A 27,905-nucleotide genomic window follows, 5' to 3' on the forward strand; every position below is an offset into this window, starting at 1 on the left:
AGCCCATTGCAAAACAGAAAATTCCAGAATCATGTATTTCACAAGTCCTCCCCCCAAAAGTCTTCAGTTCTAGAACATGTAAGTAATATAATATAAAAGAACATTTATGTTGGAATTATAAGGTGTTTCTGATTTTTTGGAGATGGGTCCAGGAGTAATTTTTTGCATGTGTTTATTATTTATCAAATATTTTTTCTTCTATGTGCATAGCTCTATACTCAGGGAAGGAGGGGGGAACATTTGCTAAGCTAGGTATTCTCCATAAACTATCTCATTAAATACATTTTATTACTTACAAGCAGACTATTATTATCCCCAGTTTTGGGGTGAGGATGTGAAGTTTTAGAAGTTTCACGGCTTGCACAGACACAGTGATGGAGCCAGGAGTCAAACCCTAGGATGTCCACTTCCAAAACTGAAATTCTTTCCATTATTCCAGACTGCCTTCCATACTAGAAAGGATGTCCCTGCCCTCGTGGAGATAATGGTGGGCTCCAAGGTAGAACACAGGAAAAGTCAAAGACCTATAACTTATTCCTGGGTCTAGCTGTGGCTGCATAACAAGTGGGCCAGGGAAGGTGGCCACCTGTAATTTTAGAATCCCTGAGGAAGGCACCACTAAAAGCATGTGGAGTCCTGTGCATCCAGCGTGGTTTGGTGCGGTGTCTCTGGAGGGTGGGGCCAAATTGCATTGCTTTTAATTTCATGCCTTGGTGTCTTGCTCATGCTCTGACCAGAGGGCTCTTCACTCTACAGGGGCTTTCCTCTTCCAGAAAGCCTTCTCTGACTCCTACTTGCTCTTCTGTGAGTGAACCATGGGCTTGCCTGTGTCACTGTTCCACCTTGCTTCTTCTTCTACTGCTGCCCCTGTGGGGTGTGGTCTAGGGCAGGGGTCCCCAACCCCCAGGCCACAGACTGGTACTGGTACTGGTCTGCGGCCTGTTAGGAACCAGGATGCATAGCAGGTGGTGAGCGGCAGGCGAGCCAGCGAAGCTTCATCTGCCGCTCCCCATCGCTCCCCATTGCTCACATTATCGCCAGAACCATCCCCCTCACCCCAGTCCGTGGAAAAACTGTCTTCCACGAAACCGGTCTCTGGTGACAGAAAGGACCGCTGGTCCAGGGGCTTTCTTCACAAGTCTGTCTCTACCTGCCTGTGAGCTCTGTATTCATCTCTGCATTGGCTGCACCTGACTTGGAGCTGGCACACAGGGATTCAAGACATGTTTGCTGACAGATGAATGAATGAATGACTGAATGAGTGAGTGAATTTGTCCTGGTAGCAGAGTAAGAGAAGGTGAGGCCTTTCTGAGACTGGGCTCCCTTTCTTCATGCACAATTCCACTCCACATCATAAAAGGACATAGGTACAGCTTTGTGTTTCTTCAGGTTTCCAGAAAGCGCTACCTGGATAGGTTCCATCTGACCTTATGCTTGGCTTAAATACTAAACTTAATTACTTAGGCTTGTCCAAGGGAAGCACTCAGCTGTCAAGGTGGTTCTTGACTTACTCAGGTTTTCAATTTAAAGCAATCTACAGTCATTAACTCTCCCTGCCTCACCATAACTTTCATCAGGTTGAAGAGCAGACAGTGACGTTTTAAATTGAAAAAGGAAGGAGTAGGGATGAGAGAGGTGCAGGAGGCTGTTGAGATGTGACCTAGTTGTCAAGAGCAAAAAAGGACTGCATTAAGACTCCCCCCTCCCCCACTCGCATACCATTCCATTTGGGTCTTTAAAAATAAACTGCAAAGAAAATTGACAGGCATTGAAGCTTCTTGATGGGACTGTGTGATCTCTTCAGAATTCAGGGTATAGTTGACTAACCCATTACTCCTTCCCGCAAAAAATTAACAGAGGGAAGAATGGGTCTGCTGTGAGAAAGTTCCATTTTCTCAGTGAATAGATGTTAATAGGTTTCACACTAGATGCACGTTTTGGTGCTCTGGGGCAGTGGTCAGGGATGGAGAGCTTACACTGGAGGCCAGTCAGTTCATTGTCTTCCTCTGTGTCCCAGGATCCAGATCTTCAGCTGGTTAGGTTGGGATCCCTCTAAACGCACCTGCTTGAGAACCACAGCATTCTCTTAAGCTGGACATGATGCTCGGCTCAATCTTAAGGGCAGGAAACAGGCTTCAGAGAACTTAAGTGATGTGCTGAAGGTCACTCAGTTGGTTCATGGCAGAGTCAGGACAAATATGGTAACTAACATTCATTCAGCACCTGCCACATGTCAGACACTTTTATGTACATTATCTCTGTTCCTTACACCAAGGCGAATCATCAAATATTCTCTCCATTTTGCATAGGAGGAAACTCAGAGAGGTTAAGTAATTTGTGTTCATGATGTTTTGATGTACCTTTTACATGTGGGTATTTTGACACCGTGGTTGTTTTTGCATTTGTAACTCTACCGTGGTCCTAAAAACAGACCATTTACACTTCAGCTTAAAAAAATGACCTAATAATGAGCTTCACAGACATCTTCACTCCACCCCTGTTCCATGGCCTCATCCCTTACTGGATGGAGTTCAGGAATGGGGAATGCCAAGGATGGGTAAGATTAAGAATTAATTAAAGGTCAGGTTGGGGTTAGGTGCCAGGAATGGGGTGAGATCAAGGACTGAGTAAGTTCAGGGATGGGGTGAGGGTCAAGTTGAAGGTGAGGTCATGGGTGGAATGGGGCAGTTTCTTAATGTGCACTTTCCTTAGTAATAAAAGAACACTGAAAAGATTAGTGATTTATTTTTAGACTATTTCAACATTTCCTTTTCCTTTTCCCTACCCTATGTAATCGAGGTCTCTGGATTCCTGAAATAGAGCTCTCTCCAGTACGGTGTTCCACTTCTTGCTTAGTATGTATTTGTTTCCCTAAATACGCAGTGACAACACAAGGAGACCCATGGATTCAGAGGCAGAAAACCTTGTAAAAACCCAGGAAGATATGGACTCAACTGAGGCTCACAGAGATTCAGTAACTTTCCCGAGGACATAAAACTGCCTCCTCACAGTAATGATGGAGCAAGGGTGACTCCCAAGACCAAGGTCATTCCAGTGGCCTGGTTGTCCTTCTCCCTTCTTCCTGATCAGTGCAAGGCATGATCTCCCTCCCTGCCGGTTGGACCTCTGCAGTTGTAGAAGCTGCACATTCATAGATGGCAGGCTGCCAGTGCTTTCCTTCAGCTGGCCCCATCCCCACCTTCATCTGCCATGAGGGGCTGTTCTGGACATTCTTTTGCCCTTCCAGATCCACTTTTCACCTCTTCCCATCCTGCTTTGTGCCCTAGGGAGGTCCTGTATGGACCCCATTGACAGGCTTCCTTTGCTTAAGGCAGTGGTGGAAGATTGGAGGGCCAGAGGAGACTAAGGTCAGGTATTTACTTCCTGGCTCTCAGCCAGGTCACTGTGGCATGGCTATGTCCCTAACCAAAGGCTGCAGCTCCTATTAGAATGCCCTCTCCTGTGCCTCCCTGGGTACTGGTTCTAGGAGTGGCTTTCTCCATTTTTCCCTTTGAGCTAAGGTGTGGTAATGGCTCCTTCACTTTACCTGCCCTGAGAGATTGCACTATTTCTGTTGGTTTCCTTAAACCATACCTCTGCCAAGAGTTTCTTGAAAACTCTCCTTAGACTGTATGAGTATGCTATCCATTCCCTGCCCAAACTGTTTCCTCTTCCTTCTTGACTATTCCCAGTTGGTTAAAAGGCACATTATTCAACCCGGTATTTAAAGGAGACTTTCAAAAAGAGGTATCATCACATATCTTAATAATTCCTTGAAGAATTTTGGGAGTTTCCTAAGCTGTGATCTGCTGCCTTCCTTCTCCTGGTTTGTAAATAACAGATTTCACAAAACTGTTGCCCTGGAACTCTTAAATTCAGTCAGTGACTCAAAAAAAAAAAATTACATTTTTTTTGCTGAGTCAGAGGGAAATGAAGGCAATTTAAAGCCTGCCATATGTGTTCCCCTGTGGAATCGATCCACGAGTCCACTGTGGGAAGAGGCACAGCTATGCTAGGAGGATCGTGAAGAAACATCTGAGGTCAGTTTAAAATTCCTCTCTGAAAATTGCTGGAGTCTGGCCTGCAGAATTGGACCTGCAATATCCTAGGTGACTCTGGGAGCAGATAAAGCCCTAAAATTTAAAAAAATGAGTTTATCCTCTAGAGAGATTGCAGCTAGACAGCTCTGGTGTTGCCAAGAGATGGGAGGTGAATAGATCAAGGTTCTGACAGGGGACCAAGTATTAATGTCTAACTGTGAGAAACAGGTGGAAAAAAGCATCTTTCATGTCATGTTACTAGGTGACCATGTATTATTCATTAGGCAAATGAGGATATTTTTTTCAGAGTGAAATTGTTTAATTGCTTTGTGACAACATACATGGACTAGGACTGTACCTGGAAAATGGGAGGTCAGAGGAGTGTCTTTCTCAAGAGCACCTGTTGGGAGAGGTACCCTCCAGAACATACCTGCTTCTGCTGTGCTGTGCTCTGCACCCCTCCCCCTGGGGAGAACGAAGGAGGAGGGATGTGTTCATTAAACTACCATTTTATTAACTCTTCACAAGAACTTACTGAAGAGATGAAGAAGCTGAGACTGAGGTGGGTTAGTGATTTTTCCCAAGTCATGTGGATGGTAGAGGCAGGCTTCAAATATGGCTTCTCTGATTTCAAATCGAGTCCTACTTTCTTCACACTAATAGCCCAGCAACGTATGACATTTGAGGCAAAAGGGATGGCAAGCAAAGTACTGACAAGCATGCTTCCTTCTTCTGACCTTTTCTGGGAGAAAGCTAAACCCCCCACCCAAACAGCAGGTAGAGACTCATGGACTGAATGATAGAAAATCCAGCAGGCACAGGGCCTTTACAGAGGAGACTAAGCTCAGCCAATGAGCTGAAGATGGGTTTCATTTAATTACATTGTATCTTTAGGTTCTGTGAGGGTGACATCCTGAAATTCTGTCTTAGGTTGTTCAAGACAAACATGCCGGTCAGTGCACAAGGATATGCACTCCGTTTAAATGCACACAGGTGAGCAACATTGCAAAGCAGATTGTTACTGCACAGACCAGAATATGCAGTAGTGCAGGCCACCATTGCTGAGAAGTGCTCCATACATGTTCTTAACATTCCCTGAAGCTGGGGGTGGCACCAGCTCTACACACACATGGATGTTATCATAATTTTTATTTTTGTCTCTGAAGTTCCAATTAAGGGTACACCTCTCTTCCATTCTCCTCATTCCTACCTCTTGCCCCCTTCCAAATTCAGCTGACCTGGAAAATGGGGCCAGGGTTGTCTTAACAACCATAACTTGATCCTGATATCAGCCTCTTATCCAGTTGCTTCCAGCTCACTACAACCAGAATTTCCCAAATGCCTCTCCCCTGAATTGTCCCGTTAAAAACCATGGTTGAAAAAATATGTGGTGTGTTTTGCACATATCATCTGAACAGTTTGTGGCTTTTGCTGATTATTTGTTTGTTTTTCAAAATCTGCCTTCTTTTTTGTCCACACTTAATTTGGTTTTGTTTGAAATTACTGATAAATCCATACAGCCCTGGAACAGTTGAAACCTCATCATCCTTAAGGATATGAGCTACTTCGTGGTTATCATATTTGGATATAGGCTGAGTATTTTATAAACATTAATTATCTGCCTTAATTTTCACCCCAATCCTATGAAGTAGACATTATCACCCCAATTTGCAGAAGCTGAGGCTCAGAATGGACAAGTAACATGTCTTGTATCACACGGGTGGTGGCGTTCAAACCTAGAACTGTTTCCAAAGCCCATGCTTTCAACCATTATGCTATACTGTCAATATATTAAATATTCTAATCTCAGGATGATGTAAAGGAAAGACTGTAATCACTGTATCAAAGGTGGGAGGGCTCTTGCATGTGATTAAATCCAAATACCTCATTGTAATGATGACTAGAAGTGGGTGGGGTGGGAGAGAGTGTAGAAGAGGTGGTTGGTTGCCTATTTAGCATTCATTCTCCTGTCTCCTTCCTAAGGGAACCCTGCTTTCGTTTCATTTCGTTTAGAGAACCCCATTCTCTACGGGGCCATGTATTTCAAGGGAAGCTGCCCCTGGAGCAGCTAATAAGTTCTGGAGGATGAGTCATGACTGGCTAATCTGTCATGGTGATCTCATTCCCCTCACCACTGATTGGCTTTAGACATGGACAGATGATGTAATTTTGACCAATGAATATGAGGAAATCTACTGGAGAATTTCTGGGAAGGTTTCCTTCTAAATAAAGCTGCAGAAAGATACCTGAAGATATCTGTGAACCCCAGGAAGTTCTCCTGATGGAAGGAGAGGAAGTATTAATATTTCTATTATTTACTATGTCAGGTTTTTTACTTGGTCTCTCCATAAATGATCTCTTATTCTCAGAACAAAATGACAAGGCAGGTTTTATCATATCCATTCATGGATGAAGAAATTCAGACTTAAGAGCAGTTAAGTCACTCAGTTGTTAATTGGTAGAGCCAGGATGCAAGTCCAGAAATGTATGTCTTCAAATTTATCATGCTTTCTGTTAGATATTTTCACACTAGAATCAATAGATTTATGTTAGTGCTTGTTAGTCTCCAAAAGTATGTTCCCCTGTATGTGCCCAGGTGGAGTTAGGTTCTGAAGCTGAAGAGCCCTGCACCCTCAGAGTCTTGCCCTGGGAGTCAGTCCATCCAGCTGATGTCTTGGTCTGATGGTCCTCTGAAATGGCACAGCCTAGAGGTATGCTTGTGATCAGGGAGGTGCCAGTTATTCTGTATTGCTGGCTTTGGGGGCATGACGAGGAGGCTCCCTTCGCCTTGTCTAATGTCTTGCTGTCAACTTTGAATCACTTGGAGATTTTGGCTGGAGTTAACCATGGTCACAACAAATGGTAGGACACATGAAATGATTGTTGCTTTCTTTGCACAGTTTAAGCAATTGGTTTGTTTATTTTCTTGGCTGAATTAATTCAGCTGACCAGTGTAAGCCCAATTTTATTTCTTTTAGGAAAAGCCATGCAAATATCTCCAAAAAAATATAAAAATGCTTGCCTTACAGGGTTGTAGTGAGAACCAATGAGTTAATGACCCTAACACAGTTTTTGTCATGTGATAAGAAACAGAGCATGCTAGTTCCCTAATTTCTTATTTTCCTCTTTGCTTCCTTTAAATCTTTGCTCAATGACCATCTTCTAAATAAGATATAATATGAGATTATAAAGGGAGATATGATTCAGGTTGCATCAGGGACTATGGGCAGGCTCTGAAGAAGGGAGATTTCAGCTGGGAGTTTATAATGAGAAGGCATTAGCTAGGTAAATGTCGGGGGGGTGGGAAGAGGAAGAGTATCTGGGAAGGAGGATGCAACAGCATGTGCCAAGACCTCAAGGCAGGAAAGCCACTGGTGTATCTCCATCTGGAATGACCATTGTGGTGGGGTGTAATGAGCCAGGAGGAAAGTTGCATGAGATGAGGCTGAAGAAATAGGCAGGGTCAAGTCCCTCAGGGCATTGCAGGCCATGTTCAGCATTTCAGATTGTTCCCTAATTAACATGGGAAGCCATCGCAGGCTTCTAAGTAGGAGAGTGATCTGCCACATGGAAAACAAATTGGAGAACGGCAGGCATGAAAACAGAGAGACCAGTTAGGAGACTTTTGCAGTGGTCCAGGTGAGGGATGATGGCTTGGACTAGAGTGATGACAGTGGAGATGACAATGGGCATATTTGAGACATATTTTGTAGAGGAAAAGATATGGCTTGTTGATGGATGCAGAAGGTGAGATGTGGGAGGCATTAAGGATCCCTGCCAGTTTCTGGAATGAGATACTCGATGGACAGAGGTGCCATTATCCAAGATGTGATGCACAGAGAGAAAAGCAGATTTAGGAGAGAAGAGCAGGGTTCAGTTCTGACAAGTTAAATGTCAGATGCCTGTAAGATATTCAAGTGGAAATGTCAAATAGGAAGGTAGATATATGGTTCTGGAGCCCAGAAGAAGAGTTGGTGTTGAAATACAAATGTGAAAGTTGTTGGCGAAGAGAGGCTATTTGGAGTCATTATTGTTGGCTTTAGATTTTTTTTTTAAATGTCAGGCAGACCTCATACTGCTTTATTTGGCTTCTCTTTTAAATACTGGAGCCTGTGGCTCTTGTTACACCTTTTAGTCTCCTATCTTAATCAGCCAATTTCTGGCTCACTTTGCAGGTTTCCTTCTAATTACATCATAAAGGCAGAGCATTGCAATAAAAAGATGTAGATTCTGACTATTTGTGTGCCTTGGGCAAATCACTCAGGATCTCTAGATATTAATTTTCCATCACTAAAAGAAGGGAATTGGTTGTTTTCAGTTTAAAAAATCTAGGATTATCTAAGAATTACCAGTTATAAGTTAATATCTATTGCTCTAAGCGGGATTCATCACTGGACCACTGGGAAGTTAGATCCTGGGAATATTTTGAAGTCCACATTGTGACCAGCAATTAACAGTTAAACCAAACACTGTTAATGTCAATCTCAGATACTATTACTGTAATGCAGAACAGCATTTCTTCTGCACTTGTGGATATAACATATAGGCAAAAAATAGAAATTCAGACATTTACTCATCAAAATAGCATCACAGTTAAATCCAAGACAAATCTGTCTTACGGAAAATTCCTATTGAATAGCCATCCTTCAAGTGAAATTAGGAGTAATCTAAATACCATGGTGAGTCTTAGGAGATGTAATAGCCTGGATTATTGGCCACATATGACAGCATTTCCTCATATTTTTCAAGGTAAATCTGTACAAAGCATCAACATTATCAGCAGTTTTTCCCTTACCTCAGTGACAGCGAAACTTCTCTTGCCACAGGGAACCACCTTGTACCACTTCTCATGTAGCACATCCATAAACCCATGTGACTTGTATTGACTGATTAGCTCGGATATATTGGAGGTCAAAGGAGAGTTGGGAGGGAGACCAATGCCGTATCCTAGGAGAAAATATAATCTCAGATGAGTGTTTCACCTGAGAGGTTCCTGAGATGTTGCCACCACGCTTGCGTGATATTGCTGTCAGGCCTGGTAACAAGGGCATAGTGAGCTTTCACCATCTTTCCTTCAAAGGACTCAAGAATGTCCAAGGTATATGGGAAGGGGGAAGGGTAAGCTGGGACGAAGTGAGAGGGTGGCATGGACACATATACACTACCAAACGTAAAATAGATAGCTAGTGGGAAGCAGCCACATAGCACAGGGAGATCAACTCAGTGCTTAGGGACCACCTAGAGGGGTGAGATAGGGAGCGTGGTTGGGAGACGCAAGAGGGAGGGGATATGGGGATATATATACGTATAGCTGAGTCATTTTATGATACAGCAGAAACTAATACACCATTGTAAAGTAATTATACTCCAAAAAAGATGTTAAAAAAATGTCCAAGGTATGATTACCTTGTATCTGCTACCTCTCTGAGTAAAAGAGATGAGTCTGGAAAGGAGAGGAATGAGCTGTGTACTGTGTACTGGGGCACATTGTATTCCAAGGCTTTCTGCCCTTCCCTTCAAGATATTCTTTTGAAGCCATCTTTGAGGTCTTTACCAGGGCTAGGATTCCCTATCTACTTCTCCCAGAACCCCTCCCCTGGACCTTAAATACACACAATTAGATGAATTACAATCCCTGGTTTATGAAATACTCTTATCACTGGTCATGCATGACACTTTTTTACTTTTATTTTTCAATAATAGAATGAGACCATGTGAATGTACAATATAGCATAAGTACTAAAACATCAACAAAAACTTGTCAAAAAAAGGGAGTCTGATAAAACCAAGTGTTGGTACAAATGTAGATCAATAAGATCACTTACTCGTTGCTTGTGGGAATGAAAATTGATGTACCCACTTTGGAAAACCGTTTGCTATTACTTTGTATAGTTGAAGATTTATAAGCTCTAAGACAAGCAACTTTAAATACATTCCTAAAGAACTCCTCCATAACCACACCAAGACATATGTACAAGAATGTTCTTAGAGGCATTGTTCATAATAGCAAAAATTGGAAACAACCCAAATGTTGACAAGAGAATGGGTAAATAAATCATGGAATGTTTACACAATGGAATATTGTATAGTGTGAAACATATGAACTAGAATAACATGGAATAATATGGATGACTCTTAGCAACACTGAATGAAAAAGATCAATCCCAGAAGATTATAGCCTGAATCCATTGTGTAAATGTAAAAACATTCAAAACAAAACACTGTATTTTTAAGAATTCATATGTATTTGATAAAAGTATATTCAGAAAAAAATCAAGGAATTGATAAACCAAATATCTGTGACAATGGTTATTCAAGGCAAGAGAGGAAGGGGAAAGGATGAAGGAGGAGCATAAAGAAGATGTAATTGTTGTCAGAGTTTTATTAATTAGCTTGGACTCTGTATCCTTACTTAGTATGGGGCTTTACTTGCTTTCCAAACTGTTAATCTCTTTGAAGAGCCACGTGAAAGAGCTAATTACCTACATTTTGTCTGTAGCTATTGGATAGCATAGTTGAAAAAAGATGTATTGCCCTCAAGATGACTGAGGAAGACAAACTGAAACTATAGCTAGCTCCTTTTTTCACATATAAAGACCAAAAGGCTGTCAAGAATCCAAAGATACTTCATGGAAACAAATACTTGCTATAATGATTCCATCTTACAATTTATTTCCAAGGACATTAGTTTTTGTTCTTTTTTTAAATTACAGGTACACAAATCCTTTTTTAAAAAATATAGGGCTTGAGATTTGTGTATAACTAATAAAAGAGAGGAAATAAGTAATACAGAAAAAATTTTTGCATTTTAAAGAGCTATATGTTTTTCTCCCCCTGGTAATTTTGTTTGTTCCTTAACAATGGCAAGTCAAGGAAATGATTACAGTGTCAAGAGCATTATTAGAATTTTCCATTCAAAGAGCTAGTTTGAGTGCCTATTTTGTGCCTAGTAGTTTTGGTTTGAAAGGCAAGACTGACAATAAAAGACTTTACACAGGCAGTCTGTTCTTCTGCTGATTCTACCATGAAATAATATTTTTTTAAAGTAATGGGTAACTATAAGGAAGTAACCGATTTTCTTTAGAAACTTTTATTATAATGAATGCTATTGACAAATTCAGTTGCACAGATTTTCATTCAGTACCTATTTACATGTCAGGCACAATACTAGTCATGTGTATGATAATATTCACTGACTAATTCACACATTTATTCATTCACTCATTCATCCATTCAACGAATATTTATGAGTGAATAGGCACTGTGTTAAGTGGTTGGGATTTAGCAGTGAGCAAGGTAAATATGGTCCCTGCTGTCACGGAGTGTACACTCTCTTAGGGAGACAGATATTAAACAATGCACTGCATAATGATTATTTCATTACAACTGAGACATCCCAGCTTGTACCAGCTTGAGGGAGAAGAACTGGGACTTATGCAAACAAATAGTAGAAGATCTTGGAACTATCTGGTGGGTATGGGTTGATGGTCAGGATCATTAGGCCAGGTTTGCTGAATATTTTATATATTTTCCCCTGGAGGCAATAATTTTCAACAACAACAATTCCTAGTACTTACAGAGGGCTTACTATACACCAAGTACTGCTCTATAATAAACTTTTTACTTATCTTACCCCACTTTGTAGATCATGCACTAGTCTAAGATTGCATACTGGAGTGTGGCATGTAGGTCAGTTAAATCACTCTGGGATTCTAATAATGAGAACTAGAACATACTGAGCCCTTCTGTGTGCCAGATACCATTTCACATGTGTCTAACCCCTATGTGAACCCATGCAGAATAGAAACTTAAAGATTGAATAAATATACAGCCGAAGTTCACACAGCTCATAGATGGCAAAGCTAGCATTTGAAATTAGGTCTGTTTGAGTCTAAAACCAATGCTCCCTCCACTGTATCCACTATAGCATGTGACCAAGGCAAAGGAGTACTTGACCTATTCCTCCCCTTCAAACAGGCCCTATCACTACAATCATATTGATATAATCTCCCTAAACCAGGCAATGCAGTAAAAAACTACAATCATCTAAACTGGTGGTTTGAATTCAACAGACACAAATATATATTATTCACGGGCAGATTTTGTCATAAACTTTTCAATAAGTTGTATAAATATAGTGTAAGTACAGCCCCAATTGGTATATGATTGTACATAAATGAGGAAATTAACTAGCAAGGACCCTCCCTGACTATATTGTTTCTCCTAAAAATCCCCTTAAAGCCAGTAATTCCAGCACAGGTTACTGTAATCATGGCAGAATTGTTTTCATTTGATAAGCATTTATTGCATTCATCTATTCATTAATTCCACAGATAGGGGTTGAATGCTATTCTGTCCCAGACACTCTGCCAAGTGCTATGGAATTTACCAAGTTAAATTAGACACGAAGTCTATCCATATGAAGCTCATGGTGGCACGGGGGAGATGAGGCATACATAAATAACTACACAGCATGGTAGGATGTTATAGAACTTTGCTTGAGAAGAAAAGAGAGGTGAGTCATAAATTCAATAAACATAAAATATAATGACAAAGATGCAATGAAGAGGATGAAGAAAACGGTTGTTATGAGGAGAGAGTTTGCTACCAGATGAAAGGATGAGAGAAGGCATCTTGGAGTGATTCTTGATAGTGGTATTTTGGATAGATGAGACCAAAATGCATGATAAGAAAGTTTAAATTGGAAATTAATATTTACGATAAATTTAAATATTCTAAGAATAGAATTTTGGCACTACAACAAAAGTATAAAAATTGCCATAGGGAAAAAGCTATGTTGAAGTTGCAGAGACATTTATAAAAAATTGCTACATAGGAGATAATAAATATTAAATCACTCCATTCCATCATGTCAAGGTTAATTTGTAATTGACCACTAAAAATAGATTCCTGTTCTTTAAAATTTTCTATGTTAATGCATATATTAAATCTTGATATTTTAATAATTATTGGCATAAATTATTATTATTATTATCTAACTAAAACAAACTATGCACATGGAACAAGGGGAGAAACAGAAAAACAAAGTTATGTGGCAATTAGAAGAGGTACGTGTTAAAAGACATAAAAATCAATTTTATTCAGAAACATAAAATAGTAAAACCATTTTTGTCCTCTTTATCAGCTGCTTTTCAAATTTGATTGTGTTCATTGGTCAAAGAATTCTTATTTTTAAATTGCTGACTCAACTTAGCAGCCTGAGTTGCTTTCATTATCATTAGAAACGTGGCTTTGCAATAAAGACGAGGTTGACTATTTTGTGATTGATAGATGAAGCAAAATGGAATCCTTCAACCCTAGAGATGAAGGCTTCAGGCACCCTTGAAATTGGATGCAGCTTAATAGCCCAAGAGAACAATTTTCAGAATAGAATTCTGATCTTTTCCCCATGGGTAAATCAGCTTTACTCAGCTAAGAGTGGTGGAAATATATTTTGGCTAGCAAATGTATAGTTAGAAATTCATAGATTTCAAAAATCTTCCTGAAATGTGGTTGGAAAATAGATATTTTTAAAATAAGATCTTAGATAGGGTTAAAAAGACTTCAGGAAGAAAAATTAATTTCGTTTTACGGTCTGGCCTTGGAATACCGTATTTAGCTACTGCTGGGCAATGGTTGAGAACATATTGGAATAGTCCTAACCTTAAAGGAGACTTTAAAAATGGGTTTCCCTTACCCCCAGCACATCAAAGTGGAGAGAGAAGTATGTGTGAGAAGCTGAGATATACGAACGCTATCTATCCTAGGATAATTTATAATGACTTGGTCTCAATCTATTAATTCAATATAATGAATAATAATAATAATTTATTGGGCACTTACTGTGTGCTTGTACATGCTTAACATACATTATTTTACTTACTCTTCACGACAACTCTGTCATAGATGTACTATTCACAAACCCATTATGCAGATGAAGAAGCTAAAGAACAGATTAAGTGACTTGCCCAGTGTAGCACAGTTAGTAACAGAAACTCTATTCTAACCCAAGTACTCAGACTCCAGAGCTAGTGCTCCAAACACTGTATTAAATAATTAGTGGAAAGCAAGTAACAGAACAAACTCAAAAACACGCAGAGTCTTCAGCAGAAAGGTCACAAATCAGTACTGTGCAGTTCCATTACTCTTTCTTCTCATTTGACCTTTACTGTCAGCTAACTCCAATGCATAAATTTGGGACATGTATTCATTTATCTCAACACTTTCTTTTTTTCCAGAGCACACAATATGTCTTCTTGTCCCTGGTGTATGGTTTTTAATATGACCAGAGACTTTCCACATGCTCTTGAATTCTTAATAGTTTTGGTTTGCTGCACTGAAGACTTACAAAAAGGTTTCAAACTCAGTGTGGACTATTATCTTTCATTTGTCCCACTTGACCTTTAAGCCTTAAATAAATGCAGGATGGTGAAGTTGGGAGGGGTATTCAGTAGTCACACCGAGTTGATATAATGTCGTTACTACAGAGAGCGAATGTATATTCAGCATGAAGGAATCAATGGACTCCGTTTTCTTTCCTAAGTTCCCAAAGTCATTTAAGCATTTTGGAAAGTGTATGCAGACCTTCAGGGTGCTTTTGATTACCTACAATAAGTGAATTAGGTACTTATTTCAAATACAACCTAATGATTATATAATACGTAATACATCATTTATTACATAACTGTTATATGCTTTGCATTATACTAGGTCCTATGACAGGATACAGATAGACATATGAAACATTCCTGTAAGCTAAATGGGTAAAAATTGTTCATAAATTGCTTTTATGATATATTTATGCCTATGAAGTCTAATTAATTAATAATAAAGTCCACATTTTCATAAGTTCACAAATTCTAAATGTTGCTAAAGGAAAGCATATAATATTTTTTAAAAATTTCATGAAGAGAGAAATATTCCATAAAAATCTATGAGATTAACTTTTTTGTTAAAAGCAGCAATCAAGACTTTTACTAGTATCTCTATCATGTTGTTTTTAATATACGTGTCCTCCCTTTGTGTTTTACAAAGTTCTGCTTTTAGGTTGTAAACTTGTTCACAGAGGCAGTATTGAATTAAAATTTCTGATTTGCACCTCACCCAGAATAAACCTGCAATGGTTTTTTTAGAATAAGCCAACAATGATGAGACCATTCTCTGTATTCAAATCTGTAGTCTCTCTGCTCTCTTGCAGAGAGAGCACTTCCTTGCACCATTTTGTATTTGTCCCCTTTGAAAACAATGTGGTATCTGGAGATGATGGGAACTGCAAGACACCAAGTCTCAGGAGCACAGATGGAAATGTAAACAGGAAACCAGTGGGGATTTAATTGTGTGGCATCTGGCACTGGGGTCTAGCAGAGGCAAACAAGCCATCTCACCACTGCCTTTTGACAAGATAGAGTTGGCCCCTAAGACAAAGGTGGAAACTAGAGTCCTTCATTCTTTTGCCCACTACAAATAATTCATTGTTAACAGCTGCTATTGGCAAAAGGGACCTCAATTACCCAGTGCATCTAGGACAGAAAAAAAAAAGTAACATCTCTTCCATATCCCTAGATGCCACAAAAAATGGGAATTTTCCCATTGTTACATCAAAATGAGGTTATATAATGAATGTTCTTTGGTTTTCTAGTTCTTCTTTGGCTTTTCTTTTTGTGGCCTGCTACATCAGACTGTCATCCTTTTTTTTTTTTTAACATCTTTATTGGAGTATAATTGCTTTACAATGGTGTGTTAGTTTCTGCTTTATAACAAAGTGAATCAGTTATACATATACATATATTCCCATATCTCTTCCCTCTTGCATCTCCCTCCCCCCCACCCTCCCTATCCCACCCCTCTAGGTGGTCACAAAGCACAGAGCTGATCTCCCTGTGCTATGCGGCTGCTCCCCACTAGCTATCTGTTTTATGTTTGGTAGTGTATATATGTCCATGCCACTCTCTCACTTTTGTCACAGCTTACCCTACCCCTCCCCATATCCTCAAGTCCATTCTCTAGTAGGTCTGTGTCTTTATTCCCATCTTACTCCTAGGTTCTTCATGACCTTTTTTTTTTTTTAGATTCCATATATATGTGTTAGCATACGGTATTTGTTTTTCTCTTTCTGACTTACTTCACTCTGTATGACAGACTCTAGGTCCAACCACCTCACTACAAATAACTCAATTTCGTTTCTTTTTATGGCTGAGTAATATTCCATTGTATATATGTGCCACATCTTCTTTATCTGTTGATGGACACTTAGGTTGCTTCCATGTCCTGGCTATTGTAAATAGAGCTGCAATGAACATTTTGGTACATGACTCATTTTTTTTGTTTGTTTTTTTGGGGTTTTTTTTTTGCGATAATGTGGGCCTCTCACTGTTGTGGCCTCTCCCACTGCGGAGCACAGGTTCCGGATGCGCAGGCTCAGCGGCCATGGCTCATGGGCCCAGCCACTCCGCGGCATGTGGGATCTTCCCGGACTGGGGCACGAACCCGTGTCCCCTGCATCGGCAGGCGGACTCTCAACCACTGTGCCACCAGGGAAGCCCACATGACTCTTTTTGAATTATGGTTTTCTCAGGGTATATGCCCAGTAGTGGGATTGCTGGGTCGATGGTAATGTTTTTTTAAACATCTTTATTGGAGTATAATTGCTTTACAATGGTGTATTAGTTTCTGCTTTATAACATAGTGAATCAGCTATACGTATACATATATCCCCATATCTCCTCTCTCTTGTGTCAGACTGTCATCTTAATAGAAGATCCCTACCACTAAATCTCTCTCTTCCTGAGTTCAATTCCTGGTTCAGGTGGAGGTAGCTTTGCCTGGAGAGGGGATTGATTTCTCTTAGGAGAAGGCTTGAAGAAACAGCATCAGCTGTTACATTCTCATTCATCACAAAAACGAAGACTGAAGTAAAAAATTTGCTGTTGTGTTTAGGGGAGACAGGGACCAACTGTGGTTGGGGAATTGGAATCTGAATAGTCTCGATATACTAATTTACATATAGGAAAGTATAGTTTTCTGGAAATAGAACTTGGGCACCCCCGTGGGATTGTTTCAAGTCAAAGTGCTTTCTGACAAGTGAGTATGGCTTGTTTTGGGAACCAGCATGTACTGTCAGAGGAGGGAAGCTGGGAACTGGGAGATGTGAAATTTGCTGGTTCAAACTACCAGCTCCATATATCAACTGTTGTCCAGGATGCAAGGAGCTACTGACAAAGCAGTCTTTCTTTGGTCCTGAAGTTTGATTGATTGGTTGACCAAATTGAAAGCAAAAATTTGCTGCCAGTGGGAAGAAAGACAAACTCAAGGTCCCAAACAAGGTTTTTTTTAGGACTCTTAGAGGTTACTAAACCACAAACGTTGATTTTTTTCTACTTATTTTTAAACTAGTGGAAACATTTATTTAAGGACCATGAGATTTGGATTCTAATTCCAATATTAACATCTAATTGTGTGATTATGAGAAAGTGGTAAAATGTCTCTGGGTTTTCTTGTGGATAAAACTGAGTAGACTGGATTAAATCAACACTGGGGTCCTTCCAGTTGTAATGCAATCATTCTAGTTTTAGCATCAGATTCATTACAGGATTTGGACATTAGAAAATACAGATTAAATTAAAACTGGACTCCCTATTTATTATACTGTCACCACTCCCAGATATCTAAAGCAACATTGTTTGGATAACAATGGCATTTTGGTTTTTGTTTTTCTAACAATTGGATAACAATATGTTTGTGGAGTAGGTAGAAAATAAATACCTAACTTCAGCAACTTAATAGCTGAGTGCTTAAGAGCTGAAAATGAAAACAAGGGAAGATGAATAGCTCTTTGCCTCTGACATTGGCATTTGTGACTTGCTAGGTTGGCAAACTGAGCACATTCTGAGTAAAAGTGAATCAAGAATGACTGATTAATACCTTCCATGGCAAATGGCTTCCCCACAGTTAGAAGTTTGCAGTCAGCATCTACTGACACTTCATAATCCAGAAGGGCTTTGTCCATGATGAAGGCATCTAGTTTCTCTGGATCATTCCTATGTTTAAGACGAAGAGAAGAAAAGTGAAAAATGATTCATTAATAGACAGGAAACACTAAGGCTGACAGCTAGCTTTTGTTTAGGGAACAGAAACCTGGACAATAAGGGCAGTACAAGCTGGGCAGCTGCTGGCTCTGCCTTGCTGACATCTCACTGACCTGCAGAGAATAGACCAGGGGAAGCAGACACTCTTATAAGAGAGCATGACATCTTTCCAGTGGATTCATCTACCAGTTTCTTTCATTACTTCTAAATCCAACAACAAAACCAGAGCGACTATGAATTGAATGGGAAGGTAAATAGTCAAGGTTCATTTCTCTTACAATAACTGAATGACTTCTTTGTGTAAGCATTGTATTTATTGTTCTCCATACATTTTACCCCTTATAATAACCTTGAGGGGGGTGGTAGTATCCCATTTTAACAGATGGAAAAATTCAGGCTCAAAGAGTCAAAGTAACTTAATCCAGTCTACATAGCCAGTAAGTGTTGGAGCTGGGGGTCTCATTAATCATTGTGTGAACATTTTTAATTCTTTCTGTCATGATCACTATCATATTCTTCAGAGATCAGGCGTTATTTCATATTTGGGAGTACGTATTAAGGAAGTGCAAATAAGAGATCCAGCACTCTTGGGGAAAAGGGAGTTCAGGTCTCTTTAAAGTCCATAGACTGGTGTTCAGTAAATGGAATGGGAAGCATATGTAATAGATCTTTGTAATCTGATTTATTAATATATCTCCAGAGATTCATGTTTCACTCCCATCCCAGGAGGCAGTTCAGGCAAAAATCATTTAAAGGCAGTTGTTTCTGGACTATATCAGTGAGTCGGCTGTAGGCTGGGCTCAAGGTACCAGCAGACATCCTTGTGCATCCTTCATGTGTTCTCCCCAGTGTTTGGACATAGGCACAGAGATGGTCCCAAGGAAGGCAGTCAGCACTGGCTCAGCTCCACTTACAAAGGTGGCAAGGGAAGATGAGTTTCAAAGGGAAATGTTTAAGGTGTATGCAATGACTCTTGTTTTCAGCTACCTCAAACTTTTTTTGGAAAGATATAGGACATATATCCATTTAATAAAGGCTTTCTGACCCTCAGTGCTGTCCAAACAGCTTAGCAAAGAGAACAACTCTTCTCTATCCCATCTGGGTCCAGTCATTCCTCTCTTAGAGCCAAAAATGAGGCTGTTGGAATTCAATACATAGCAGTAGCTTCTAAACTCAGAGGAGAACATGGCTAGGACCCATCAAAAATCTAAAAGAGAAAGACACCTTTAGACATCTCTAAGATTCATCATTGAGCAGCAAGTACCTTTTTGATGGCTTTTTCTGAGCCACACATGGACACACATTAAGTAGGTCAACATCCCTTCTTAGTGCCAATGACCATTGCTTCCTCTCTCTACTCTTTTAGGAGGTAAAATAGGCACTTCAAAATAAATCCCTTTTCCAGGGTTATTGAATTTAAGTTACAGTGAGGCCTATGTTTAACTATAGCCAAAATGAAAAACACCTCCCAGGTCCAGAGCTGTGGGAAGCTTCTAAAAGGGCTGGGGATAAGAACTGTCTCCTGGAAGCTGAAGATGAGGAACCTTAACGGAATCCTGGCAGTAAGATAAAAGTCAAGCTGAAAGATGCTTCTCCAGTCAAATCTTGACTCTCACAGGACCAGAATGTACCTTGTGAGCTACACAGGAACAAGTTACCATTTACTAATACTCTGCAAATATTTGTGGCAGCAATAACAATACAAAAAATTAGGGCTCAGTTTTTCTAACCAGTATTTCCTGAGGTCCATCTCAGTGGTATCCCTAAATAACTCCTCATGATTTCGAATTGCAAAGTGAAGTTATCTATGGCAGGTCTCTATTGCATAGTAAGGCAAGAAGCAATTAGCTCACAGACTCCCATGGGGCCCTGAGTCACTGGTGAGGAAGTGGCAGTGTTTGATCCAGGTATAAGGACCTTCTAGACTGGTTGAATCATCCTTATAGTTGGCACGGCCATGGCCTACAGTTGTTTCTCCCATTATAAAATCATGCTGTCTTTTTGAGCATTCATTTAATAACACATATACCACAAAAACCATATAAACATACTAAAAGTAATTAATACTTTATTAGGGATTAATTTATTGGAATACTGTTACCTCCGAAAGCAGGGCCCTAAGTGAGTAGGATGAAGCCCAGGGGAATTCTGATGGGAGAGGGGAGGGACAGGTTTAACACAGGAACCTGTCTTTATAGGCGACTCCAAGGGTTGTGCTTGCAGGTCAGGGCACTGGAATGTCAGGGGGTAACTTGAAGACTGGTTGTTTGGAGTGGTGGCTAAGAGCATAGTCTTTATCTGAGAGAAGCCCAGAGAGAAGAAGGCAGAGGGCATTGATGATAAGCTCTGTTCCAATTTCACCTCAATCTATGAGTCACCTGGGGAGCTTTTTAAAATGCAGATTCTGGGACAGGGCCTGAGAGTTTGCATTTCTCACATGCACCCAAATGCTATCTGGTACACGGATGCTGCTGAAACATGGACTGTTTTCTGAACACCAAGGACCTACTTTCCGGTTTTGGTTTCCAGACTAGCCTGCAGCAGTGGTTGGATTCTAGAGACCTGGTTCTAGTCCTGACCCTGCCACTTGCTAGCTGTATTTCCATGAACAAGTTGCTTCTTTTGGAACTCAGCTCCTTCATCTGTGCCTGTTTTCCTACCTAACAATTTCTCCCCAGGCTAGAGAAGGGCCAACTCTGAGCACTTGGGCCTTCTAGATGAAGCCTCCAGAATAAGTGAATACCCTGAGTGGAATGCAACTGGAGACTGCAGCAGTGGCTTATCTCACCCTTTCACACTGCCATAAGTGCCCAGTTTGTCAGCCATTACTATCTAGCGGGGAGCCATTGCTGTCTCCCTGACATCTTATTCTTTTTCTCAGCCATGAATTTCCCTAAAGGAGAGGATAAAGAGGAGGAGCTGGGAGGCAAAGGAACGCTAAACTCTGTGTCAGAGAGGGACTCTAATGTTTTAATGTTCTTGCAAAATTGAAAGTGCCATTTCATAGCGCTTCAACACTATATATAACTCTGCAAATCTGAGAACACAAGGCTTCCTTTCTAGACTCTAGCTTAGTCCATAAAATTGTTTTAGGGGCTGATTACTACAGCTCTTGAGAAACACTGAGCCCCTATGTCCCATAAAATTATTTATTTCCCTTTCTTAAAAAAAAAGTTTGAGGAGATGCTACCAGAAAACTACTAGAGCTAATCAATGAATTTGGTAAAGTAGCAGGATACAAAATTAATGAACAGAAATCTCTGGCATTCCTATATACTAATGATGAAAAATCTGAAAGTGAAATCAAGAAAACACTCCCATTTACCATTGCAACAAAAAGAATAAAATATCTAGGAATAAACCTACCCAAGGAGACAAAAGACCTGTATGCAGAAAATTATAAGACACTGATGAAAGAAATTAAAGATGATACACATAGATGGAGAGATATACCATGTTCTTGGATTGGAAGAATCAACATTGTGAAAATGACTCTACTACCCAAAGCAATCTACAGATTCAATGCAATCCCTATCAAACTACCACTGGCCTTTTTCACAGAACTAGAACAAAAAATTTCGCAATTTGTATGGAAACACAAAAGAGCCCGAATAGCCAAAGCAATCCTGAGAACGAAAAAAGGAGCTGGAGGAATCAGGCTCCCTGACTTCAGACTATACTACAAAGCTACAGTAATCAAGACAGTATGGTACTGGCACAAAAACAGAAAGATAGATCAATGGAACAGGATAGAAAGCCTAGAGATAAACCCACGCACATATGGACACCTTATCTTTGATAAAGGTGGCAGGAATGTACAGTGGAGAAAGGACAGCCTCTTCAATAAGTGGTGCTGGGAAAACTGGACAGGTACATGTAAAAGTATGAGATTAGATCACTCCCTAACACCATACACAAAAATAAGCTCAAAATGGATTAAAGACCTAAATGTAAGGCCAGACACTATCAAACTCTTAGAGGAAAACATAGGCAGAACACTCTATGACACAAATCACAGCAAGATCCTTTCTGACCCACCTCCTAGAGTAATGGAAATAAAAACAAAAATAAACAAATGGGACCTAATGAAACTTCAAAGCTTTTGCACAGCAAAGGAAACCATAAACAAGACCAAAAGACAACCCTCAGAATGGGAGAAAATATTTGCAAATGAAGCAACTGACAAAGGATTAATCTCCAAAATTTATAAGCAGCTCATGGAGCTCAATAACAAAAAAACAAACAACCCAATCCAAAAATGGGCCGAAGACCTAAATAGACATTTCTCCAAAGAAGATATACAGACTGCCAACAAACACATGAAAGAATGCTCAACATCATTAATCATTAGAGAAATGCAAATCAAAACTACAATGAGATATCATCTCACACCAGTCAGAATGGCCATCATCAAAAAATCTAGAAACAATAAATGCTGGAGAGGGTGTGGAGAAAAGGGAACGCTCTTGCACTGCTGGTGGGAATGTGAATTGGTTCAGCCACTATGGAGAACAGTATGGAGGTTCCTTAAAAAACTACAAATAGAACTACCATATGACCCAGCAATCCCACTACTGGGCATATACCCTGAGAAAACCAAAATTCAAAAAGAGTCATGTACCAAAATGTTCATTGCAGCTCTATTTACAATAGCCCGGAGATGGAAACAACCTAAGTGCCCATCATCGGATGAATGGATAAAGAAGATGTGGCACATATATACAATGGAATATTACTCAGCCATAAAAGAAACGAAATTGAGCTATTTGTAATGAGGTGGATAGACCTAGAGTCTGTCATACAGAGTGAAGTAAGTCAGAAAGAAAAAGACAAATACCGTATGCTAACACATATATATGGAATTTAAGAAAAAGAAATGTCATGAAGAACCTAGGGGTAAGACAGGAATAAAGACACAGACCTACTGGAGAACGGACTTGAGATTATGGGGAGGGGGAAGGGTGAGCTGTGACAGGGCGAGAGAGAGTCATGGACATATACACACTAACAAACGTAGTAAGGTAGATAGCTAGTGGGAAGCAGCCGCATGGCACAGGGATATTGGCTCGGTGCTTTGTGACCGCCTGGAGGGGTGGGATGGCGAGGGTGGGAGGGAGGGAGACGCAAGAGGGAAGACATATGGGAACATAATGTATATGTATAACTGATTCACTTTGTTATAAAGCAGAAACTAACACACCATTGTAAAGCAATTATACCCCAATAAAGATGTTAAAAAAAAAAAAGTTTGAGGTGCCAAGTCTTGTTGTCCTTTGGGGATATTATTGTGTTTGACAATAGAGAAAACAGTTTCCTGGTGCTGCACAATTCTAGGGACTGGAGTTTGAATGTATGTCATTGTCCTGAGACCATCAGGCAGGAGAGAGAGGACTGCTTGCCTGCATGCTGTGGTGCTTATCAGGAGCCATTCATCCCCTTCTCCCAGGCAGACTAGATGAGCAGACCCATAACTGCACCAACCTCTTTTGCATTCAGCTTCACTGAATTACAGGCTCTGATAATCTGCCATGGTAATGTGATTGCTCTTGATTGCTTCTCATAAATGCCAATGAGAAGGATGCAGGCATGGGAATCATTGCCTTTTATCTTATTTTCTTTCTACAGGAAAGCTCTAAGATAAAGTCCACTTCCTTGTGATAAGAGGAGACAGTCCACATGCTTAGAGATTCACTGTGAAGGAAAGGGTTGCTTTGGGGCACTTTGTCCTCTGGCCACATTCCCTGAGTGTTTGATCATTTCAGCACCATTGTTTTCCCAAGTGATGTCGAACCAACATTTACTTCCCCCACCATCTGCTACTCTAATGACTGCACTGGCACTTTGATCAAAGCTACAGCCAACTTGGGACTGTGCAGGAACTAGTAAACTAGGTCACATAATTAAATGCACACTTATTCCATACTGCCTCCTGGATCTCACATGGTGTGAGATATTACTGCGCACACAATGGATATATTTAGCTATCATTTTAAAAAACCGACAAACACTACATCAATAGCAAGACTTCTTTTTCATTGAGAACTTTTTGGATGCAAGAGGTTGACGCTCACTTCAGATACTCCACTCCATCGGGTGTGGCTGGTACATTGTATCTTCTCATATACTCATGCATCTCTGGGAAGCTTTGCCTCACATAATCTTCAGCACTGCTTTCCCGGACAGTTCCAAAGCGGAAACCTTGAGAGGGATGATGTAGCTATGAGGCAGAAAAAGAAGTGTCTTTAATGTAAATTCTTAGAGTTGTTTTCAAAATTTTCTTTTCCATCATTCTTTGGATTCTAATAATGACTTAGGATTTTTCAAATGCACACAGTCATAAACAAATTTCCATGTGCCATGTGTACATGCTCTTTCATACAAGCTTTCACATAAGTAACTGTTCTATCTTCACATAAATAATTGTTCTATCTTCAGAAGCAAACAGATGGAAACAACAAACACAAAGTACAAAACAGCTTTCTCCTTTATATTGAGAACCTGTCAGAATTCTTTAGAAACTATAAAACGGTGTATAGAATCAAACTTGGTATTAAAAATTGCTTATCAGACAAAGCATAAAGTTAAGATAATAAATTAAAGATTGTGCCTTTCCTTAGTTAGAACTACACAAAGGCCAAGTTAAAAGCTTGCATCCTGGGCTTCCCTGGTGGCGCAGTGGTTGAGAGTCCGCCTGCCGATGCAGGGGACGCGGGTTCGTGCCCTTGGTCCGGGAGGATCCCACATGCCGCGGAGCGGCTGGGCCTGTGAGCCATGGCCGCTGAGCCTGCGCATCCGGAGCCTGTGCTCCGCAGCGGGAGAGGCCACAACAGTGAGAGGTCCACATACCGCAAAAAAAAACAAAAAAAACAAAAAAAACCAAAAAACCTTGCATCCTGAGATTGAAATATACATGACCCCAAAGAGTGAATACATCTCTTTTATGTTTATTGGTCTTTATGCTGCAGTATATTTTAAGTTTGTTGAGTTTGTTTTTGGTGTAATTACAAAATGATCTCTTTCCTTTAAATAACTGTGTTACCAGTCATGCTGTATATTTGCTCAAATGGAATGGTATGTAAGACAATTAGGAGCAACAGAGGAGGAGGGGAGCAGGAATAGATCCAGTAATGGCACAGTTCTCTAGAATGTAAGACCTCACAGTGAGGAGAGGCAGTGTACTGGGAGTCCTGTAGAAGCTTTCTGTCACTAAGGATAATAAGAATACAGCACATGAGGCAGTATAGTTCATGGAAGTTGTACAGAAGTGTTAATATAGAATCTAGACTTATTTAAAATATAAGAATGAACTGGGATTGAGCTGTATTATGAAAATAGTCGAATGTACTGTAGTAAGCAGTATATTAGAGATTATACTTCTCCACAATTGTTATGTTAAAGTTCTTTAACTTTTTTGTTCTGCTTCGTGTTAACATATTTGATATCATTGGTTCTGACTGAAGCCTTGGGGACAGGAATTCACTGATGGGCTTCATGGAGTTTATAAGTCTCCTGAAATTCTAGGCAACATTTTATGTAAATATGTGTTTGTAATTTTCTTCTATAAGGAAGATAGTACAGAGTTTCATATTTTTTTAAATAATTAGGTTTTCAAGTTGTTTATAGCCCCTACAGGTTAAGAAATCACTGAATTTGGTAACAAATAACTTATATTTGAAGATTAATTAGTTTTGACACACACCAAAGGTCTAACAATATGGCAGTAGTTAAATAAATTATATGCCACATCCTTATAGAATGTTATCTAATGTATAAATCATGTTTGTGAAGCCTATTTAATAAAACAAAGCAAACGCTCATATGACAAATTGAGAAAAAGCTTTGTTATGGTCTGATCAAAATTAAATATGTATATAATTATTTTAAATGCTATGAACCCCCCCACAGGTATCATATATGTACACACACACACACACACACACACACACACGTCTTGGAAAAAATATATCAAGATATTAACAATGGTTGTTCCATTGATGGTGAAACTACAGGTGTATTTATTTACTTATAGATTGTTTATAGAAGCATGCCTCATGTTTGTAAGTTAAAAAAACCCTTTATTTTACAACCAGTGAAATAAGTAACTCATTAATTTATTCAATAATTTTTGGGGGCAACTTTGTATAATTTTCAAAGTTACTGGGCCCACAAAGGTAAATACCTGCAATCATTGCCACAAAGGGACTCACCACTTGGTTTGTGGTATTTCTTTGGATATCCCACTGTTGAGCAGGTGATATGGCAAACCCTTGTGTTCCATACACTGAACAAATTCTAATGTTTTATGCCAGCATAACCTTAATGAGGCATCAATAATAATAATAGCTAACATTTATTGAATATTATGTGCCAAATATGTTTACCTGCATAATCTTGATTAATCCTCATAAAAATTTTATGAAGAGGGCTCTATTAATACTTCCTTTTTAAAGATTAATCAACTGAAGCTCAGAGAAATATAGTAAGTAATAAGTAAGAGTAAGTAATAAAAGTAATAAGATCACACAGCTATAAGTAGAAGGGACTGGATTAGAACCCATGTCTGTTTGACTTCAAAGCCCACGCTGTTACCGACCACATCACCCTGCCTTCCAGCTCATGGCAGCAAATGGAGAGAAGATGTTTATTAGAATGAACTCACTAGTCTTTTAAAATATTCTCCTTAAGCCTTAGGCCTAGGCTGCTCTCACAATAGCAAACTGCAGCCCTATGGCTTGAGCAAGGCAAATTTATCAGCATTCTGTTTGTTCAACACCTATTCATTTTTTAAGGCCTAGAACAAGACTCTCTGTATGAAGTCTTTGGCCTTATCTAGCTTCACCCTCCTATCCAGGAAGAACAAAACCAAAAATAATTTACTGCTTATTTATCTGTGCTGATACAGCACCTTGAACATACAGAATATGTAGGCTAGGTACTTATTTAGCCATCTTTCACACTTTTCATGCCTACCTCCTTTGAGCCTTCCAAGAAACTTATGAGGTATTTCTATTATCTTCCTTTTACAGATAAAGAAACTAAAGACTAGAAAGTTTGTTATTTGCCCAAGGTCATAGAGCTAGTAAATGTTGGATCTGGAATTTGAACCCAGATAGTCTGATGGAAAATAGTGAGCTCTGAACACCATGAACAGAGCTTCTGACACTATGTCATACTGACTGGGTCTGGTCATTACAAAACTTGCTACTTATGTGACAGGCAGTGAGCTAAGGGCTTTGCACATTTTGAATTCTCACAATAATCCTGCAAGATAGATGTTATTTTCTTATTTTACATATTAAGATGCTGAGGTTTGGGCAAATTAATAATCAAATTCTCATAGCTAGCCATTAGCAAGATTCAGCTTATTCTTTTCCCTAACATGCAGACCAGGTTTCATTCATCTGTGGACCACAGTTACCTATTATGACGCTTGGCACCTTGATAAGGGCTCTATACATGTTTGTCAAATCAATTAATTTTACCACTATTCTTCTATCCTCTCTTCACCCATTTAACTTCTATTCATCCTTCTATTCTCAGCTCAGTAATCACGTCCCTAACTTGCTGTCTAGGCCAGATGCTCCTTTCCTAAGCCCTCATAGCACACATACCTTTCTTTTGTAGAACTTATTACAGTTGCACTTTAAAAATTTAATTGTGTAATAGTTTAATGTCTAGACTTTCAGCTTCTTCACTGGACTGGAAGTCTATGTAAACCATTTAATTAACTGTTGTATTCCAATGCCTTTTACCACGTAGTTGCTCAATAATATGCTTGATG

The 27,905-nt window shown here is 39.7% G+C and overlaps 1 protein-coding gene across 1 annotated transcript in view; it reads right to left on the bottom strand.

Moving 5' to 3' along the window:
• GRIN3A (glutamate ionotropic receptor NMDA type subunit 3A) overlaps positions 1-27,905 on the bottom strand; it is a gene marked incomplete at both ends in the record, with an annotated part of 149,437 nt that overhangs the window by 25,640 nt on the left and 95,892 nt on the right. Inside the window, 3 exons of the mRNA XM_079926617.1 lie at positions 8,836-8,987; positions 17,961-18,076; positions 24,196-24,341. Coding sequence (XP_079782743.1) covers positions 8,836-8,987; positions 17,961-18,076; positions 24,196-24,341 — 414 coding nt within the window. The remainder of the gene's footprint in view (positions 1-8,835; positions 8,988-17,960; positions 18,077-24,195; positions 24,342-27,905) is intronic.

Source organism: Stenella coeruleoalba (genome assembly GCF_951394435.1).
Source record: "Stenella coeruleoalba genome assembly, chromosome: 7".
NCBI classification, from domain to species: Eukaryota; Metazoa; Chordata; class Mammalia; order Artiodactyla; family Delphinidae; genus Stenella; species Stenella coeruleoalba.